This window comes from Myxine glutinosa, chromosome 12, assembly GCF_964187855.1.
Source record: "Myxine glutinosa chromosome 12, kmMyxGlut1.1, whole genome shotgun sequence".
Taxonomy (NCBI): Eukaryota; Metazoa; Chordata; class Myxini; order Myxiniformes; family Myxinidae; genus Myxine; species Myxine glutinosa.
In genome coordinates, this window is record NC_136272.1 from 81,501,598 (window position 1) to 81,522,896 (window position 21,299).

The window sequence follows — 21,299 nt, forward strand, 5'->3', positions numbered from 1 at the left end:
GGGTTGGTGGCCATAAAGAGTGTGTAAAACCCTAAAGAGTAAATCTGGCCATAAAACATTGCTTCAAAAAGGGGACGACGGTGCCCAAAAAAGGCCAACCCCTGCTCTGCGGGGAAAAAAATGGCCTCTAAAGGTGGTTCTTATTTCTTCTTTTTCACAGAAACCATTAACATATCATGAATTCACATCCACATCTGCTTATTGACTCTTCACAAAACAAATTGTCTTGATCTTCTTTTCTTGTCTATAAGTCAAATGTATATGCTGTATATGACGGCACACAGAGCAGTACCAGCAATTTTGTTACGACAAGCTTCTCGGAACTCTTTCCTCATCAATAAAAAGGGTAAAATGGCTATCGGACTATTTTTCACATCTACTACTTTAAGAGTTCTTTCCTTTTATTATGATTTGTTACATCAATATCTTAGTGAATACAAATAAGTGACGTCCTTAACTGAGAAAAATCCAACAAAAATGTTATTTGTCCATGCACGTTGTTTACCAATGTACCATATATTTATTAGCGATACAAGATGGCTAATATTTGTGCCCCCTCCCCTATTTTTCAATTCTTTCTCTTTCACCACTCACAATGTGCGTGCCACAAATACGTATTTTCTTTTCCCCTCATATTCCTCCAATCTCCATGGAAACTCCTTCACACTCACTCCCCAATCATTTTTCTTTACTTCGATGTGCATTCTCCTCCTTTGCAATCCTTTTTTCAATTAAACTCCTCCACATTTTAAACCAACAGTTGAATTAATTTTACGTTACAGTTGATCCGAGCGATGAGACCCCACCTGTGATATGTTGTAACTCGTTTCATCAGTAGCTCCAAATAGGCACATGCACCTGGCATATGGGTACAAGAACACCTCAAACAACAACAACACCTTGCAATTATCCACAGAGCATGGTCATGAGGGGTTATTTCAATGCTTGGCAAGCTATGATTCAGCTTACTAATCCACCAAATATCACTGTTTGTTTACAGATATGTTCACATGGAGAAGTAGGTCACATTGTCCATGTTTAATATTGGTCCTCATTTCAGCTCATTAGGCCACAAAATTGCAATGGTGCATCAAATAAGCTTGACTTGTCTTGAGTTCTCTTGTCTATTTCAGTCCACTGCTGAGGCCTCCCACAGCATAGTCCATTCTTTTTCTGTTCTCTGCAATTCCAGGGTCTTTGGTCTTTCTGTGCTTCTTTCAGGTTCTTCCCTATAGGTTGCCTGCTTGTAATTCTTGTCATTATTTGGTTGTCCATTATTCTTGTCACCGGTCCAGCTCAGTTCCATTTTAGCTTATTGGTTACAAGATGTCCTTCAGCTTAGTTATCTGTGTGATCCATTGGCTTAATTTTGTCTCTCGTATTATGCTTTCACTGGGTGTGCGTTATTCCATGGCTGTTTGCATGTTGATCAATTTTTACACTCGGCTAGGGTTCCCCAAGGCGGTGTCTTAGGACCTACATGTTTTTGTAGCTGCAATCAATGTTCCCTTTGACTGTATTGAAACAAATGCAATGCCTCTGCAGCAGAAGGCCGGAGGCATTATGATTTTGGGTTCTCCGTCCGGCTGCGCATCCATCTATGCATCCATCCATTATCAGGTTTTTGTTACCACTGTTCTGGGTTCCTCACCGATCCCCTGGTCTCGGTAAACCTCCGAACCCCGAGAGGAGCCCCGGCAGAAAAATATGTTATTCTCTGTGTTAGAAATCCATAGTGAAACCACACCAATTGCAAATAAATATTGTATTAAAAATCACACAAAAATCACAGTCCAACAATAATAGGAATCAAGAGTACAAGCAATATCTCCTATGAGGGTACCATCAGCGAACATGCATAAGGTAACTCACTGTGCTCCAAGTGAGTGGCAACGAACCTTCCCCGATGTCTCTATATTCCGTCTTCGAGCTCAGAGTTGATCCCCTCCAGTGATCAACGGAACGATGTCGAATCGAAACCAGAATCTAGTTCAGAGGACAAGCCCAGACACGCCGTCCAAAATGGCACAAAGGCGCACGCGGCCCAAAGCGGAAAAAAGAAGGTCACGTGCTTACAGCAGCACAAAGGCGCACTCGCAGCGATGGGGAAATCCAAAGGCACCTTCCAGGTATGAACTTTTATTGTTCACGGCCGGCGAGCCGCAAAGTAATCGTCGAAAGCCTCAGTGCCCACACACACCACAGATACGTCTGAAAGTGGTGGAAATGGTTGACGAAGCAAGGAAAGTTTGCTCGACGCGCGAAGCGCACGAGTCAAAATGGCCGACGGCTCGTGGTTCTCGAGTCGTCATGACCTAGCGATGATTCTTCGGAATCTACAGCCAAACCTGACACGCAGGATGATCCGTCATCGCGATACCAACTTTATCGCAGGAATTCCTTTTTCCCAGGAACCCCAAAGTATGTGACTCTTGCTCGACAATGTTCGTTCAGACCGCAAAGCAACCAGCTTCTTCCCCGACTCTTTCGCTCCGCCTCCTCCTCTCTCCTCCTTGTCTTCCGGTTCGGTTTCCTGTATCATTTTAAGTTAACCTTTTTAACTTTTAATAACTGTTCATAAACAATAAACCTTTGGAAGACAATAATAGTACCTAGAATCAGAAATCTTTCAAGTGGAGGAAAACCACAACAGCGGAAGTGACGAATCCGTAACACCACAATAACTTATAAACCATCGAAGGGATTCCAACCAAACCTGACACAACTATGGAATGTAATACAAAGATGAGCGGATTACGTTTTGGGTTCAACAAGTCAAAGGTCAAAAGTCATGTGCCCTTTGAAAACCATTTTGCTGACCATTACTCAACTTTAGAAGTATTTCATGTTGTCTCCCTTCTATTTCTCTTTTCTTTTCTGTTCACCTCCACCACTAAAGGTGGATGGAGGTTATGTTTTCACCCCTGTCTGTTTGTTTGTCTGTGAACAAAATATCTCAAAAAGTTGTGGACGGATTCGGACGAAATTTGGCAGAGATGTAGCGTACACTACTCACAATAAGTTAGGGATATTGTGGGAGTGAGTTTATTTTTTTTATAGGGGTTAGGGTTAGTGTATTGAAATCAAGAATGCTGTGTTTTTTAACACTCATTAATAACCATAGAATTAGGGCCAACAACTTTTTTCAACATAATTAATACACAAAATCAACCACACCAAAGAACCTGCCAATATCCCTAACTTATTGTGAGTAGTGTATGTGACAATGACGAAATGATTAGATTTTGGTGAAGATCCGGATTTTGGTGAAAATCCGGATCCGGCTACTAGAATTTTTAAGTGATTCTTCACCATTGGGAGATATGGCCAACCAGGCGGAGGTATGCTCTCTACTGAGTGCCGTTCTAGTTCTTTCTCTCTCTTTCTCTTTCTCTCTTTCTCTCTTTCTCTTTCTCTTTCTCTTTCCTTTTCCCTTTCCCTTTCCCTTTCCTTTTCCCTTTCCCTTTCCCTTTCCCTTTCTCTCTCGTGATTCTTCACCATTGGGAGATAGGGCCAAAAACGATACATAGCAGGATATCTCAAAAAGTTATGGATGGATTTGGACAAAACTTGTTGAACATGTTGTGTGTGTGACAAGGAAGAATCGATTCAATTTTGGTGAAGATCCGGGTCCGGCTAGTAGATTTTTTTCCAAGTGATTCTTCACCATTGAGTAATATGGCCAACCGGGCGGAGGTATGTATGCTCTCTACTGATTGTCGTTCTAGTTTATATAAGCTACCATTTTGCCAATGACTCCACTCTGTGCAGAACGCACTTGTGAACGGCTGGCCACTGCTGAATCGTTTCCATCAGACCTGGACAATATAAGCCATGGCTCAGCTACTAAGAACATGCCATTCAATGCCGGCAAGGCACATGCAGCTCTCACTGTCTCTGCACAAGGATGGATAATGAAACTCTCTGGACTCTGGACAGTGATTGGAAGAGGTGCAGTCCCGAGATTCCTTTGCTTTTTGAGCCTTAACCTTTCATTGGAGGATCATATCACCAAGCCAGTTTCCGTCTGGGTATTGTCCATAGAGCTAAGGCATATCTGATTATTTGAGCAGCATCTTGCTCAGAATGTTGTCGAAGGCTTTCATGGGAAGCCCAAAGATTGTCAATCTCCCATCAATGACAATTTTGTGGGCTTTCTATTTTATTGAAGCTTGTATCTGATCTGGCCTTACTCCTCATCCCTTTTTCTACCAAATGTGGAATCGTCTCCCAATGTCCGTTATCTTGCCATCCTCACTTGTGTGTTTTGTATGCACTGACAATCACTACCTCTTATGCTTTCCCATGAACAACAAAGATCTCTTCTATAATCACTGTTTCTTTTCAACTGTGTTTGTCTACAGGCTGTTGTTACTCGTTCTTATGTTATTTCTCCTTTCCTATTTGTGTGTGTCGATTCCCCACTCCCCCACCTCTTCCCCTTTTGGTAGATTGTAGACCTTATGCCCTTTATCATGCGGAAGGGATTGGTGCCTCATGAAGGGTTAGGAGGGCGAAGGTGAGGACTTGGGGTTGGAATGCCGATGCTGAGGACTTTGGTTTTACTCAGGGCACACACTACTACAGTACTGTTCAATGCCCAAATTATTTGGGTTTATCAGGGAACGTTATTGGCCCGCTTTTTGCACAAACTGGCTTGCGAGACTTGAACGTCTTCACCAATAGCCATCCAACCATAATATATACAGAAAAATGGGGAGGGTGTTGCTTAAGAGAGTAGAATTAAGATAACTAGAAAAATATAAAGACATAAATTGGAAGTGAGGAGACAATGGTGTAAAAGAGATGGTGCATGGTTATGGTTAGGTTTGGTGGGAGCAATCCAAAGCAGACAGTTTGAATGAAGAAGAAGAGGAAGCAAAGGAAGAAGACGACGAAGAAAGAACACAAAAGGAATTTGTGAAATATATGTCGAGAGGGATACCGAAACCAACATTCTTCCATTTTCGTATATTAAATATTTTATTAGCCTTTATTTTTAGCTCATCAGGAACAAAGTTCAGGGGAGCTCATGCGATGGCGCATCGTCCGTGCGTCAGTCTGTCTGTCCGTCCGGCAGTCCATCCGTACACACTTGCAAATTCTACTCCGAAACCGCTGAAGGGATTGTGACCAAACTTGGCACAAATTATATTTGTTGTGTTGTGACTAAAGTTTGTTCACCGCATTAAAATAATCGGAGTCTAAGGGTGTTGACCGGGGGTCAAAGTGGATCCAGGTTTGACCCCTAAAAATAGGAATTTGCTTTTTCCTCTGAAACTATACACACTATTTTGATGAAACTTGACCACAACCTTCATCACCCATGATGTACCAAAGTTTGTTCAAGGTATTAGAAAAATTGGGGTCTGAGGATGTATACGGGGTTGGGGGATGAGGGGAGGGGGGTGGGGGGGTGGGGGAGTTGCCCCCCAAAATAGGTATTTTTTTGTTTGTTTGTTTAAAATTTTGTAAGTTTGTAAATTTGTTTAAATTTGTTTGTTTGTTTTATAGCTTGATCTCTGATCATCAATTTGGATTCTAACCAGGTCACTCTACTCTGGACATGCTGCTTCTGCTGGCTCAACAATGGATTGAGGTCTCAATGCCAAACAGGATATTAGAGCTGTCTCCCTCGACATATCACGTGCCTTCGATACGGTCTGGCACCCCGCTCTGCTCACCAAACTCTCCTCCTATGGTATCCATGGAAATCTCCACGCATGCCTTGCGGACTTCCTCTCTGGTCGTAGTCAACGTGTGGTCCTGAATGGATTTCTCTCATCTCCCCGTCCTGTTCAGGCTGGAGTTCCCCAAGGCAGTGTTCTGGGCCCTGTGCTTTTTCTGGTCTTCATCAGTGATCTCTCCAACCCTCTGGAAAATCCTCTCTATCTATTGGCTGATGACTGCACTCTCTGCCGCTCCATACCTCATCCCTCAGATCGGCAGTTTGCAGCCTCCTCACTCTCTGCAGACCTGGACAAAATCACAGACTGGTCAAACAAGTGGAACATGTCTTTCAATCTTGACAAATCTCACACTCTTACTATGCCTCTCCGAAAAGACTGACTGGACAACCCTCCCATCCACTTTCTGAACAATCCTCTCCAAGAAGTTCTGTCACTAAAATCTTGAATCTCACAATCTGCCATTATCTTTCTTGGGAAAAAACACATTTCCAATCTGGCCTCCAAAGCCAGTCGCCGACTGGGCATTCTCCGTCGTGCGAAGTCCTTCCTTGGCAAACCTGAGCTCCTCACCACATACAAGGCTTTCATCCGTAGCTCAATGGAATACTGCTCTCCCCTCTGGGCTGGTGCTCCTGCCTCACACCTCACTCGGCTTCACGCTGTTGAAACCAAAGCTTTCAGAATCATTGGAATCTCCCGCAATGAAGGCGATTGTGAGGGCCTTTCACTCACTCACCACAGGCAGATTGGTGGTCTTTCTGTCTTCTACCGACTCCTCTGTGGCCTAGACCGCCCCCCCCCCCCCCGCCCAGCCCTGTCTGTGCTCTGTCCCCCAAGTAGTCCTGCAGGTCGTACAAGATCTGCCAGCAACCCTCTTCTGGTGAAACTGTCAAAATCAAGCCTCTCTGCTCACCTTCACTCCTTCATGCCTCTTTTCTCCCACCTCTGGAACAAACTCCCTCACTCTCTTCAATCCCACTCCTCCCTCCAGGTCTTTAAAACAGCTGTTCACCACCATCTCTTATCTTCCCCCATCCAAAACCTTGATCTTTTCTACCCCTGTTAATTCACCCCAGATCCACTTTTCTGAAATATCGACTTCTTTCCTGGAAGTCCTAGCAGTGTCCATGTGTTTTTTTCCTCTCCCACCTCCCACCCCCTTCCCACGCCTCCTCCCCCCAAGCCCTCTACCTCCCACAGATCTCCAGATGTCCCTGCTCTCAAATGTTGTACTTGTGTGCTTCCCACTCTCTCCTCATCTTGTCTCCCGCTCCCTTTATTTCGTCTTATGTGTCCGTTTTTTTTTGTTTTTTTTTGTCATTGTTAGCTCTTACACGAGCCTCGATCTTGTATACAAAAAAAAAACAACCCATGATTTTGTTGGTATGATTCTACATGCTGCCCTGTCTTCTAGCCAGCATTGAAATTGCTTTAAAATACGTTTAGTCAGTGCAGTATACTGTTTATTCTACCAGGTGTGCGCCAGGGGTATTGCCCCTATGTTTTTATAGAATCACCATGTATTTCTTCTTAACAGTAAAAATATACCTTATATAATAGTCTCAAAGTTTCCATAAAACTTGAGCAATTATATAATTTTAAGCATGTGTCAGCAGAACTTCAGATGCTTGATCAGTTTATTCAAGGTTTTTATTTGCATACACTCACTGAGTGCTGAGCATATCATCATACGTAGTTGTTAATTGTGAATAAAACTGTTTGCTATTCCCTTGTTATTGAAAGAAGGGAGAGCATGGTAACTTTTCTATGGGTCTATGGGTTTGGATAGATTCTGGAAAGGTGAATAAATTACATTGAGATGATTTATTCTGTTTTTACTGCTGCCAGTACTGAGTGGGTTGAATCCATTACTCTACTAGCAACTTTACATAGTGCCTGTAAATTTACTCACTGAATCATGGTACACCTGTCAAAAGTCTACCGGCCATGACTGCTGGTCAGGCACAGAAAAGTTCTGACTTAATTGGGTGTCAATATCAAAAGCTCATTGCATTTCTCCTAAATATTATCACATGTGATTCACAATTGACAGTATCACTTTTCGTGTTGAATCATTACTTTTAAGGTAGCTTGGTGAGTTCTTAATTTCTTTAATTATTTATTGAACCTGCATGATTGATTTGGCAGTCTCGGTCTTCATCCGTGGCTCGGAAACCACTTGATTACCTTTCAAGATGTTTTTCAGCACAGGTCATATTGACTCTTACCACTGAATGCATCATCATACAAACGGCCGTTACTCACAATTATCTGCCATATGTCTAGGTGGTGAGTTCTCTGATTTTTTTTAATTTTAAATGAGGTGCCATAAAAGTGCGCAACTCCTGAAATACGCCTTTCTCACTTCTACCTTCTCATCTCCTTGCATTGGTATGTGATTGAGCAATATTTTTTTGCATCAAAACAAATTCTGCTCGGGTCTGCCATGGGATTTGTGATGCTGGTTTGATTCTGCCTTGGCCTGTTTCCATTTTGGAAAAGTTTTGAACTTGTTACTGGAGAAGATGCATAAATTGCCAACAAACTCAGGTTGATGTGATTGTTGTCTTCTTTCATTGCTTTCTTCTCGACCTGTTATATTATCCTTCGGTTCCTGAATACAGCAATACCCCGGCCTACGTCATTAATTGGTTCCATAAGCCGTGTCGTAACTCGGTTTTTGACGTAAACCGGGCGTAATGCCTTAAAAATGCCTTAAAATGAAGACAAACACCGTAACCATGCAGCATTGATGTTAAACACTGCCTGGTAGATGTTATAGTTTTTCCAAAACTGCCGGATGTTGATGCCTTCCTCCCCCCGACGTTGCATCGACAGCCTGACGAAGAGTGCGGCGGAGATAGTAGCGCTTAAAAAGCACTATCACACCCTGATCCATAGGCTGGATGAGCGATGTGGTGTTGGGTGGCAAATTCGCCACCTACGCATTGGGGTCGAAATCACCGAGGTTAGTGGGATGGCCAGGTGCATTGTCCAAAATCAGCAGCAATTTAAATTGAATTTTCTTCTCTCGACAATAGCTCTTGACAGCCGGGATGAAATGATTGATGAACCATTCTTCAAAAAATATGACGGTTACCCATGCCTTCATATTATTCATCCAAATGACGGGAAGAGACGCCTTCGGGATGTTCTTAAGTGCCCGGGGGTTCGCCGCATGATACACCAAGAGCGGCTTCAGCTTGAAGTCGCCGGTGCAATTACCCCCAAGCATTAGCGTTAGCCGCTCCTTCGCGACTTTGTAGCCTGGCATGGTCTTCTCCTCCGAGATAAAGAATCTGTCGGGCATCCTCTTCCAAAAAAGGCCCGTTTCGTCCACGTTGAAGATCTGCTCGGGCAAGAATCCCTCGTCCTCAATGATCTTCAATGTGGCAGGAAATTCCTCGGCGGCTACGGTGTCGGCAGCTGCGGCTTCGCCCTGAATCTTGACGTTGTGCAAGCTGAAGCGCCGTTTAAAGCGTGCAAACCATCTAGAGCTTGCAACAAAGGTTGTGTCCTTATCCTCCGGGTACTTCTTCAGAAGATCCTGGAACAAAGACTTCGCCTTCTCCTGTATCAGCAGCTGGCTCGTTGGTATGCGTTCGTATTGGTATGCGTTGGTATTATGATGTAGGAGTGACGTAAAGTCGCACATAATGACGTTCGCTGAACTGAAATTTACTCTAGAAGAGTGGCGTAAAGTCGGATTTGGCGTAGGTAGAAATGGCGTAAAACGGGGTATTGCTGTATTCGGTCGCACAACAGTATGTGTCGTTACAACGAGGAAGTAGAGTATTTACAGTTACAAAAGTGCACTTGAAACTTCATTTTTTTGTTTTGGAAAAAAGCATTTTGTTCTTCGTAGTAATTTCACATGCCAATGATCTATTATACGGTTACCCATGCCTTCTTTTGTATAATATGAATGTCTGTCTGTGCATTTGTCTGTCTCATTTATGGTGGTTGCTACTTAGCTCCTGTGCTGCGTTTGAAAAGCTGTGCACGCAGGCAAAGTTCGACATTCTTTTTGAAGATACATTTTCTATGAAGATTCGAAAGAAGAGCATTATACCAAATGAGATACATTTTCAATGTATAAATACAACATAGAATCACCGTTGGTTTAACAGAGCTTTAAGATACGAGCTGAGGATTATCACAAAGTTGAACAAACCATGTCAGCATTGTCAGCATAATAACAGTATCCCGTACTGAAAGTCTTTTAACAAAGGTTGCATTGCACGAAATCACTTAGTTAAAGAAAAACCTGCATTTAGCATTGTTGGCAACCAAACAGTCCAAACATCGCATCGCAACCAACCAAGCATCGAGCCTGCACAATGGTTGCCAACTGTCATAGGTTGGCAACCATTGTGCAGGCTCGATGTGCCGAATTGTCTTTTTGTGTTTAAGTTCCTTTGAAGGGAAGTCATCTATTATACATTTCGAGCTGTGGTCTGTGCATGCGTTCATCTGTGTCCCGTTTATGGCCACCACTTCCTGCTCTGCGTTTCAAAAGCTGCGCACGCAGGCAAAGCTTAACATTCACTTTGAAATGACAGGAGAACGGGCATGAATAATGCTGATTCCAAATTTTCTTTCGCAATAAGAATATTCTACACCCTTTTGAGACAAATCCAACCTTCCCTGCTGGATGTTGCACCACCATTTCATGGTGGACGGTGTAAGTTGTTCAGAGATTTAGAGTGTAGAATTTAGATTTAGATTTAGACCTTTTTAAAGTCCAAGATATTTTTCAATTGAGAGGTTAACTTGAACTTTTCCTTTCGCTAGGAACAAGTACTTTTGCTAGTCCCTTAAAATGTTGGGCAATTTAATTGCTCATTCCATGTGCAGGAGAACATGCGGAACAGAGTTCTGTGGAAAACGCTCCCTTTTTTATGTTTAACAATTTTATGTTTTTTTCGTTCAGAAGTTTGTTATAGCAATGTAAAGGTAGGGCATGGCAATTGTGAATATGGCAGGTTGGACAATATTGTCCTGTCTGTAGCTAGTGAAGACCAGCCGTGGACAAATAGCTGGGACGGTATTTACTCCCGAGGCGAGCAGCCGAAATTGGCGGTTAGTTTGTTGCGTGCGGATTGAAGGAAACAAAGCGTTTACCTGACGAAGGCACACAGCTTTATTCTCGAACCCACAACGAATAAACGAACACGACAAATAAAATACACCACAATAATTTAATGAAAATAAACCAAAGAGGTGCAAACGAAAGGTGAGGTAAAAACTAATGTCTACTTTGAGGTTCCTCACCCTCTGACTCGAAAACAGACAAGGGGACAGATAATAAAAAATAAAATCCCTTTAGCTGGCCAGCACTCAGGTTGGTGGCAATAAATTATTTTAGGTGCTTGGTGGCTGTTGAAGCTGGTGTAGCCACTCGTGTGGGAAGCGCTCCAAAAAATGGCAATGGCGATGGCAATGTTGATCGCTACGTTTTGAAGGCACTGCAAGTGTGAGATGAGCAGACGAGGCAGCCCTCTTTCATCCTCTTTCTGGGGTAGCACACATGGCCTTCAGCTTCCTTGCTGAGCCAACACCCCTGCCAAAACCTCCTCTCCAATGTTCAAAACTGCTCCAAAACCTCACCTCAAAAAGACACACAGCCAAGCTCACAATCGGCCAAGCAAAGATTGTGCATGTCTTGCTCGTGTCCACACCAGCCGAGAGAGCGACTCTTCTTCTGTCCTCTCTCGAGCCAATCACCGAACGCCCCATCCATTTCGCTCCGCCCACAACCTCTGGGCTAATCATGTCCCTCAGGGGCGTGGCCTGTTTCCTATGGTCATTTCGACGCGGGGCTTAGTCCGATCGGGTTCTGTCGGCGGTTGTGGTAGTTTAATGGAGGTTTTGCATGGCCAGCCTTGGTAATTGTAAAACTTAAGGGAAAGATCACAGAGGGAATATCACATGCTGGGGAAAACTAACCTTAATCCACAACTAGTTATCACTGCTTCACCCCTCGTGTGAAGACACATAAACAATCTTAAGCTACAGTCGCCCGACTTGAATACATCGAGATTTCTCCTACCCGTCCACAGTCCATGCTGTAATTATACAATCCTACCTTTACTATGAGATTCCTCGCCTATCCCCACAAACTTAACAAATGCTTGGCATGAACTGCATGGAAATCAAAATGGGTGGAGTCGGCCTTCCTACTAATGACGTCATTGTGGGTGGCATCAGGCCAGCTGTCCAACCAATGGGCGGAAAGAGAAATGGTCTGACAGAAAACCACCGCTACTTTAATATATAGGTTTTCCGTTAATCTGTTTAGGTCTCAATTTTATCATCTGTGATATAAAATCAGACTAAAACTTCCATTTTTGGTGCACTGTTGCTTCTTGGATCCTATTTTCTTTGGATAATTGCTTAGGGCAAGGATTTCCATCTGAATTTCCATTTTGGATATTTAAATGCCACTATCTTAGAATAAAGAGTAAGACATTGTGGTAGTACCCCGGGCCTTCAAGAAAGCTCATCCTTACAGTTTGCTGTGTATTTAGTCTGACAGGATGGTACAAAGGTCGCACGATTACCTTTGAAATGTCCAGCCTTTGTTCGATTCCAGACCAGACTATGAACTGTCGGATTGGTGCTTAGCAAGTAAGGCATTGTATCATAAAGTGTGCCATCCCTCGGATGGACATTATCTCGGATGAATGTGTTCCATCTGCTAGAATTAGTTGGTTCAATATCCCACGGGGCCTTTTGCGAAGAATGGGTTGAATTATCGCCGTCACCTTGAACAAACTGCAAATTCCTGCCCAAATCATCTTCAGTCAAATGTCAGGCCTAGCCAATCTGTTTGTGAAAGACTTGGGCCAAAAATGCTCCCTGGCCAACCCCACAATAAGGTCTTAATAATGGGAGATTTTAAAGTAGTCATCGTGACCCTTTGCTGCATAAAAAGAAAAAAAGGCAGTTTTTCAATGTGATTATGGTGCAGAAATGATTTGGAAAATTGCATTTACCTCAATTACCATGGAAATATTATATTACGTGGATAAGACATGTGGGATATGGTGAGTCTGGCGTTTTTCACTGCCTATATTTGTTTTTAAAGGCATAACAGCAAAAATCGTTTATCTGTTTGAACTTTAAAAGCTCAAATGCTGTTTTTCACGGTCGATCTCAGAAAAGATGGCTTGCAATTCCAGGGAAGAACCAGGAATTGCAAGCACAATTAGTATTTGGACCTTATTTCAGTGGAAGTTGCATTAGACCAGTCAAAAGCCAATTCATGACATCATAGCTATCCTGTTCAGCATTACTCTTGATATTAGCATTCAATGCCTCGTCCCAACCTTTATCACTGACATTGTAGGTGAACAATTTGATTTCCTTGTTCTTAATTCCTCTTGTTCCTATTGTAAAACAAATCTAAAGTCAAATCTAAAACAAGTCTACAGTCAGTTCAACCTTTCTCTTTCTTCCATGAGCTTCCCTCCTGTAAAGATAAAATGGGAAAAATTTTTATGCTTCACTCTTTCACAATCGACACAACCTGAAATTCACTTGTCATATTTAATTATTACATTTACCTCTGCCGCCGAAGGTGGATTTAGATTTTTAGATTATTTTAGATTTTTTGGTGAAAATACGGATCGGGATTTGGATCCGAGAATTTTTTTTACGTGATTATTCACCATTGAGAGATGGGGCAAAAAATGATATACCTTAGCAGGATATGTCAAAAAGTTGTGGACGTGTTTGGACATGAAAACTGAAAGCAAAGAAAGTGAAATTAAAAATTCTAATGTTCACCTTTGTTGCAGTAACACAGTATGACATCACATGATCCGTATTACATATTATAATGTGCGCATTTATTTGAGTACATGTATTATTAAAAGTGCAGACCAATGATTTTTTTTCATGTAAAATAAATCTGCAATTATAAATGCAGGTTTTATTGATACTAATGTACAATATATATATATATATATATATATATATATATATATATATATATATATATATATATATACAGACTTGGCATTTAATATGGAATATTTTTTTTGTGGGGGTGAACTTACTTTTCAAGATGTCTTAAAACCAAAAGTTCATTGGAATTATGTTGAAATTATTCTAGATTTTGTTAATGTGACCTTTAAAAGAAACAAAAACCACATTTGACATTTCGAAACAAATAAATTGATCCTTGAAAGTGATGTAAACTGATATCGAACTCAATTCATGGACAGTACTGTGTTAAACTTCTGTATGTTTTCCAGAAGTATCTCTTTATTTTGCACATTAGCCCAAATTATTTTTTAACAAAAACAAAAGTTAAATTACGACTGGGATTACGGACAGTAAAATTACAGTTCAGTACTTCGGTTTGGACAGGAATCGCTTGCCATGCAGTGACAATAGCCTGCTGCAATTCACGCACAGAGGTCGGCTGCTGGTCCAAGTGGTCGATTTGACTCGTTAAGTCTGCCCACAAGTTCTCTATCGGATTCATATCCGGGGACATGGCAGGCCACTCCTTATGCTCTACACCACGGTCAGCAAGAAAGTGTTGGATCATGCGAGCACGATGAGGCCGTGCATTGTCATCTTGGAAGACAAAGTTTCCTCGAAAGGCTGCACGAGCAAATGGAAGCAATGTTTCTTCCAGAATAGCCCTGTACTTGAACTGGTTCAGGTTTCCATTCAGAACAACCAGGTCAGTTTTGCCCCCTGCATGAAAAGCAGCCCAAACGGTCACCCCACCACCTCCAGCTTGGACTCTTAGCACTATACAATCTTTGTTGTAGGCTTCATGCACTTGTCTGCGCACTCGGACGCGGCCATCTTGACGATAGACCAGAAATCTAAACTCGTCACTGAAGATCACGTGATTCCAGTGTCCTGGCTGCCATTGACGGTGCTCTCTGGCCCACTGCAATCGGCGCTGGCGGTGTTGTCTGGTCAGGCATGGCTTTCTCAGGGGACGCCTGGCACGATAGCCTGCTTGAACCAGTCGTTGGTTGACTAGCCTTCTGGATACAGGCACATTTGTCAGTTGCTGCCACTCAGCCCTAAGCCGATTAGCTGACTTGGTACGGCCATTGCGGACTAACCGGTACAGCTGGCGATCATCCCTCCTTGTTGTTCTGTGGGGACGTCCTGGCCTCGGTATTGGAGTAGGGACACCCCTCTGAGCATTTCGTTTCAGGATATTTCACACCTGACCTTGAGTGATGCCATACTGCCGAGCAATAGCACGCTGTTTCATGCCGTAATTTCGTAAAGCCACCACTCCATGACAAACAGCATTGTCGAGTTGACGGACCATCTCCAGAGGAAGCGGCAATAACTTTTGGAGACGTGCAGCAGTTGTTTTCCACTAATACAGAACGCAACAACCCTTGTATACCCGACTGTGACGCCAATCATCAAATGCACCTGTCCGTACATTTTGCCATGCCACCTGTGATATAATCCTGTTGTTGACTTCTTGCTGCGACAGACAATCGGTGACATGGTTCTTTCAACAAATAAATCACCAAAGTGTGAAAGAAACTCACCAGATTGATATACTGAGTTATGAAAGTAAACCCAAGTCAAGAAAAAAAAAAATTCCATATTTAATGCCAGGTCTGTATATTGAAAATTTATTGTGTTGGTGGTGGGGAGTGGGGGGGGGGGGGGGTGGGCGGGGAGCACATAATACCCTTGTACTGGGCCTCGTCTCAACACCCCCCTCACCCCAAAGCCTCAACCTCCCTTTCCAAATCTGTCCCATCTTTACTCTCACCCTCCTCCCACTCATAAAAGCAAACGGAAATTCCCACATCAAAACAGCAGAATATTTAATGCTTTCTGCTCCCCTATCATGCTATCACAGACTTCACAGAACGCTGCCTCAGTCTCTTGTTCATCTCACAATTTTAAGAGAGAATAGTCAGAAAAAATAGCAAGGACCTGTGTCACCTCTGCAGTAAAAGCACTGCTTGAGAGTATGGATTCTAAAGGGTAAATTATGAAGTTAAAAAGGGTTCTAAAGGGTAAATTATAAAGGGTTCCAAAATTGGGGGCCGTAGTGTAGAAATTGTGGGTGGAGTCGGGCGAAATGTCCAACCAATGGGTGAACTCGCACACATGCACGCACGACTCCTTTTGTAGTACAGAATCCACAGTGTTTAAGTTATACAGCTTTGCTTTGCTTCTGCACTTTGTTTTCAGCTCACTTGTCGTTTGAATAAAACACGAGTTAAAGTAAATTTAATTATAATGAAACTTCAAAACACATGTGATTCCCCTCCCTCGCCCATTTTTCCAAGTGAGGTTTACAGCATTTAAAATACTAGGGCATTGCCCGTACTATATCTATATCTAAAATTATATCCCCCCCCTCTATTTACATGAAATGGTTTGGTCCAAAGCGAACGGCTTCCGGAGTTTGGTAAAGAAATCGCCATCGCGTGCACAAACGCGCAGGAAAGCGAATGAATCGCAAATTCGTTTTTATTAGTTTTAAAACATAGTTTAACGCCAACATAGCGCCAACATAGTTTGCAAACGTGAAATAAATGAATACGCTCTCAAATGTGCCGTCCGAGGCAGCGTGTGTTCGGCACGTTCGGCACACGCGATAACTCGCTGCTCGCTGATTGGTTGAATCGTTTTTTGGACATAGCTCGGTAAGTACTTGTCCGATTAATATGAAACCTTGAAAAGGCACATCCTCGGGTCCCCAGCAATATACCTGGCAAGTTAAAAGTATATCGGACCCGTGGTTGTCGAGAAACAGCGGTCACAGACAAACAAACGTACAAACGTACAAACGTACAAACGTACAAACAGAGATTACTGGAATTATAGATAGATGTTTCCTTCTAATTGGAGCTTCAATGCAGGAGGAGGCCCTTAGGTCTATCAAATCTTGTGCTATGATTTCAAACCTGTGGTTTTTGTGTGTGGTCTATGCTTCATAAATGCTGAGTATCATGCAAGGAAGCATCACGTACCATTTTTGAAGTCTTTGGTATGACTCGGTCGGAATTTGATCATATATTTTTTTTACCTCCGCTACCAAAGGTAGCGCAGGTTGTTTTCAGGCCTATCTGTCTGTCTGTAAGGAGGATATCTCAAAAAGTTGTGATCGGATTCAAATTAAATTTAGTGGACAGGTTGAGTGTGGGGCAAGGATGAATTGATTCGACTTTGGTGAAGATCTGGATCCACATCCAGATTCGAGAATTTTTGTGCTTCTTCACCATTGAGTTCACCATTGGCTAAAATGATATATAGCACGATATTTCAAACCATTGTGGACAAATTATGACAAAACTTGGTGGATGGTTTTGGGTAGGTGACATGAACAAGCCGATTACATTTTGGTTCAGGTACGGATGCAGATCCAGACTATCAGTTGACACAAAAAAATTAACGGTTCAGCCTGGCAGAGGTATGCTCTCTACCGAGTGTCTTTCTAGTTGACGGTGCATCAACAGTGGTGAACTTCTGAAAAGAAAAGAAAAAACCGTTTAAAACTTGACTGTCTTTCCCTCGCGGTCCCCATGTACTGTCTTTGTCTTTCCTTTCCCTCGCGGTCCCCATGTGCTGTTTTTGTCTTTCCCTCGCTGTCCCCATGTACTGTCTTTCCCTCGCGGTTCCCATGTGCTGTTTTTGTCTTTCCCTCGCGGTCCCCATGTGCTGTTTTTGTCTTTCCCTCGCGGTCCCCATGTACTGTCTTTCCCTCGCGGTCCCCATGTACTGTCTTTGTCTTTCCCTCGCGGTCCCCATGTACTGTCTTTGTCTTTCCCTCGCGGTCCCTATGTGCTGTCTTTGTCTTTCCCTCGCGGTCCCCATGTGCTGTTTTTGTCTTTCCCTCGCGGTCCCCATGTACTGTCTTTCCCTCGCGGTCCCCATGTACTGTCTTTGTCTTTCCCTCGCGGTCCCCATGTACTGTCTTTGTCTTTCCCTCGCGGTTGTCAGCTCTTTCACGAGCCTCGATTCAGTATAGAAAAAAAAAAAAAAAAAAAAAAAAAAAAAATTTCAATTTAATTAGATACTTTAACATGAGACCACAAATCGTCTTCTTGACACTTGGTCAAAATATTACGCCATTTTATGCCATTTCAATCGATCAAATTCACAGTGTTGTGGAATATCGAGATTCAGACAAAATTGCAGCTCGTAGGAAACATAGATTGTGCTCGGAAACGCACAGCAGGTGTTTAAAAGACCCTTCCCATGTCCTTTTTCTCAAGACTTTCTGTCAACCCTCGACTTTGATTCTGCAACTGGACCTGACGGCATCAGCCCTAGGGTCCTAAAATCCTGCTCTGCCGCTCTTTCACTCCCTCTCTCTGTTCTCTTCAACCTCGCTTTTGCTCAAGGTCATCTGCCATCTGCTTGGAAATCAGCCGACATCACCACTTTACACAAAAAAGGTGCAAAAACAGATCCTTGCAACTACAGACCAATCAGCCTGCTCCCAATTATCAGCAAAGTCATGGAATCCATCATTGCTTCAGATATGAAATCTTTCCTCTTCTCCAATGGCTTGATCTCTGAACATCAATTTGGTTTCAGACCAGGTCACTCTACTCTGGACATGCTGCTTCTGCTTTCTCAACAATGGATGGAGGTCCTCAATGCCAAACAGGAAATTAGAGCTGTCTCCCTTGACATATCACATGCCTTCGATACGGTCTGGCAACCCGCTCTGCTCACCAAACTCTCCTCCTTTGGTATCCATGGAAATCTCCATGCATGTCTGGTGGACTTCCTCTCTAGTCGTAGTCAACGTGTGGCCCTGAATGGGTTTCTCTCATCTTCTCTTCCTGTTCAGGCTGGAGTTCCCCAAGGCAGTGTTCTGGGCCCTGTGCTTTCTCTGGTCTTCATCAATGATCTCTCTGACTCTCTTGAAAATCCTCTTTATCTCTTTGGTGATGACTCCACTTTCTGCCGCTCCATTCCTCATCCCTCAGATCGGCAATCTGCAGCCTCCTCACTCCAGGCAGACCTGGACAAAATCACAGACTGGTCAAACAAGAAGAACATGTCTTTCAATCCTGACAAATCTCACACTCTTACTATGTATCTCCGAAAAGACCGACTGGACAACCCTCCCATCTACTTTCTGAACAATCCTCTCCAAGAAGTTCTGTCACTCAAGCTTTTGGATCTCACTATCTGCCATGATCTTTCCTGGGAAAACCACATTTCCAATCTGGCCTCCAAAGCCAGTCGCCAACTGGGCATCCTCCGTCGTGCGAAGTCCTTCCTTGGCACACCTGAGCTCCTCACCACGTACAAGGCTTTCATCCGCAGCTCAATGGAATACTGCTCTCCCCTCTGGGCTGGTGCTCCTGCCTGACACCTAGCTCGGCTTCACGCTGTTGAAACCAAAGCTTTCAGAATCATTGAAATCTCCTACGATGAAGCTAATCCGAGGGCCTTTCACTTACTCACCGCAGGTAGGTTGGTGGTCTTTCCGTCTTCTACCGACTCCTCTCCGGGCTTGCTCCCCCAGCTCTCTCTGGGCTCTGTCCCCCAAATATTCCTACAGGTTGCACATGATCTGCCTGCAACCCTCTTATGGTTAAATTGCCAAAATCAAGACTCTCTGCTCACCTTCACTCCTTCATTCCCCTTCTCTCCCGCCTCTGGAACAAACTCCCTCACGCTCTTCAATCCCAATCCCCCCTCCAGGTCTTTAAAACAGCTGTTCACCACCATCTCTTATCTTCCCCCATCCAAAACCTTGATCTTTTCTATCCCTGCTAATTTCACCCCAGATCCACTTTTTTGAAATACTATCTTCTTTCCTGGAAGTCCTTGCAGTGTCCTGGTGTTTTATACTTCTTCCACCCCCGTCCCCTGCCCTTCCCATGCCTCCTCCCCCCAAGCCCTCTCTCTCCCACAGATCTCCCGATGTCCCTGCTCTCAAATGTTGTGTTTGTGTGCTTCCCCTTCTCTCCCTATCTTGTCTACCGCTCCCTTTATTATATGTTTTGTGTGTCTGTTTGATTTTTGTGTGATAAATGTCAGCTCTTTCACGAGCCTCGATCCTGTATGCAAAATTAATAATGACATAATTAATGACAATGACAAAGAGAAAATTGGATTTTAGAAAGTTTTGCCAATTTATTAAAAAGAAAAAACTGAAATATCACATTTACATATATATATATATATATATATATATATATATATATATATATATATATATATATATATATATATATATATATATATATATACATATATACACACACACACAGGCAGTCTTGAGATTATTTCACTTTTGTTATTTTGCATATGTAATAGATAGATGAAAAATTAAGATGAAATTTAATCGAACTAAAATCCTTTTTTAAATTTTATTGTCCATGTTGCCCACTTCCAAAAAATGAAATCAAGGTATTACATTTTTTTTTCAATCTTTGATCATTTTAATGGAAAGCTTTGGGGGCTGGATAATTAGTTATTGGTAAATCCTTCTTCACAATGTCATGCTTTTGCATGGACGTTGCGTCATGTTACTCTGACAAATATCGGATTCATACCTCAGATTACTTTTTCTAGCTTTTCAAGCATGCAATTTAATGTTGTTTTTTTGCACAAGATATTGAGTAAACTTGTGTGCCTTGTGCAGATCCAATCCTGAAAGCAATAACATATTGCTGGCAAAATGAAGATGATGAAATATCGTCTCCAAAGCGATTCTTCAATGCTCCCTTTGCATCGGACGGAGGTCATGAAATCACTGACTGCTCTGGCAACTTCATGTGTCCTCGCTCTGCTCCTCGCCGCTACATGTAATCCACTGGGTGAGCTTAAGCAACTTTCTCTATTCCTCCTCTGTGCCACAAAGTTACCACAAACATAATGTGCCTTAAAAATAATTACCCTTTATTGTATATCAATGCCATCGAAAATGAACATTTGCAATGAAATTCTCTGAAATGTATTCAAAACAAATCGTTTCGGGGCCTACAGTGCAAGTCAAAGTGCTATTTGTTGGGATTACAAAGCAATTGCTTTACGTGCGAGAATAACTTGTTCGAAGCAGAATTTCGTTAATGTTAATGAGAGGCACGTGAATTTGTCCACACAATTGTTGCCGGACGTGCACGAGCGTTTTTACATCGACTCGACGTGATGCCACATTGCCGAGGGCTGAATGTTTGATCAAATGGTTGCGATGCCCGAGTCAGGTATTCGGCACCGAATTTCCAGCATTTCCATTTTGCTCATCATGCGGTTGGTGAGAGTAATTTACACGAGCCGCCTGGACAGGTTGACCTGAATTGGTATAAACAACACCTCAAAATTGCTCATGAAGAAGTTCTCCCATTAAACTGGCTTACTTCTGCAAAGGGGTCAACATTTTGGGGTCTTATGTTCCATTAAACACTTTTTAAAGTATTTCATTTTAAACTGTTGAGTCTACATACACCTGAATCTACACATGGCCATTGATAGAATGGATTTTTATTTACCACACAAGATCAAAGCAAGTGGAAAAGCAGTGGGGCCACATTTGGAGGTTCATACAAACTTTTTACGTAAAAGGGACAGTGGGGCCACAGTTGGAGATTCATACAAACTTTGTACCCAAAAGGGACAGTGGGGCCACAG

General features: G+C 42.8%; 1 protein-coding gene across 1 annotated transcript in view; it reads left to right on the forward strand.

Moving 5' to 3' along the window:
• LOC137415953 (contactin-4-like) overlaps positions 1-21,299 on the forward strand; it is a 766,344-nt gene that overhangs the window by 118,052 nt on the left and 626,993 nt on the right. Inside the window, exon 2 of the mRNA XM_078766054.1 lies at positions 20,314-20,488. Within this exon, the coding sequence (XP_078622180.1) occupies positions 20,350-20,488 (139 nt within the window). The 5' untranslated portion in view covers positions 20,314-20,349. The remainder of the gene's footprint in view (positions 1-20,313; positions 20,489-21,299) is intronic.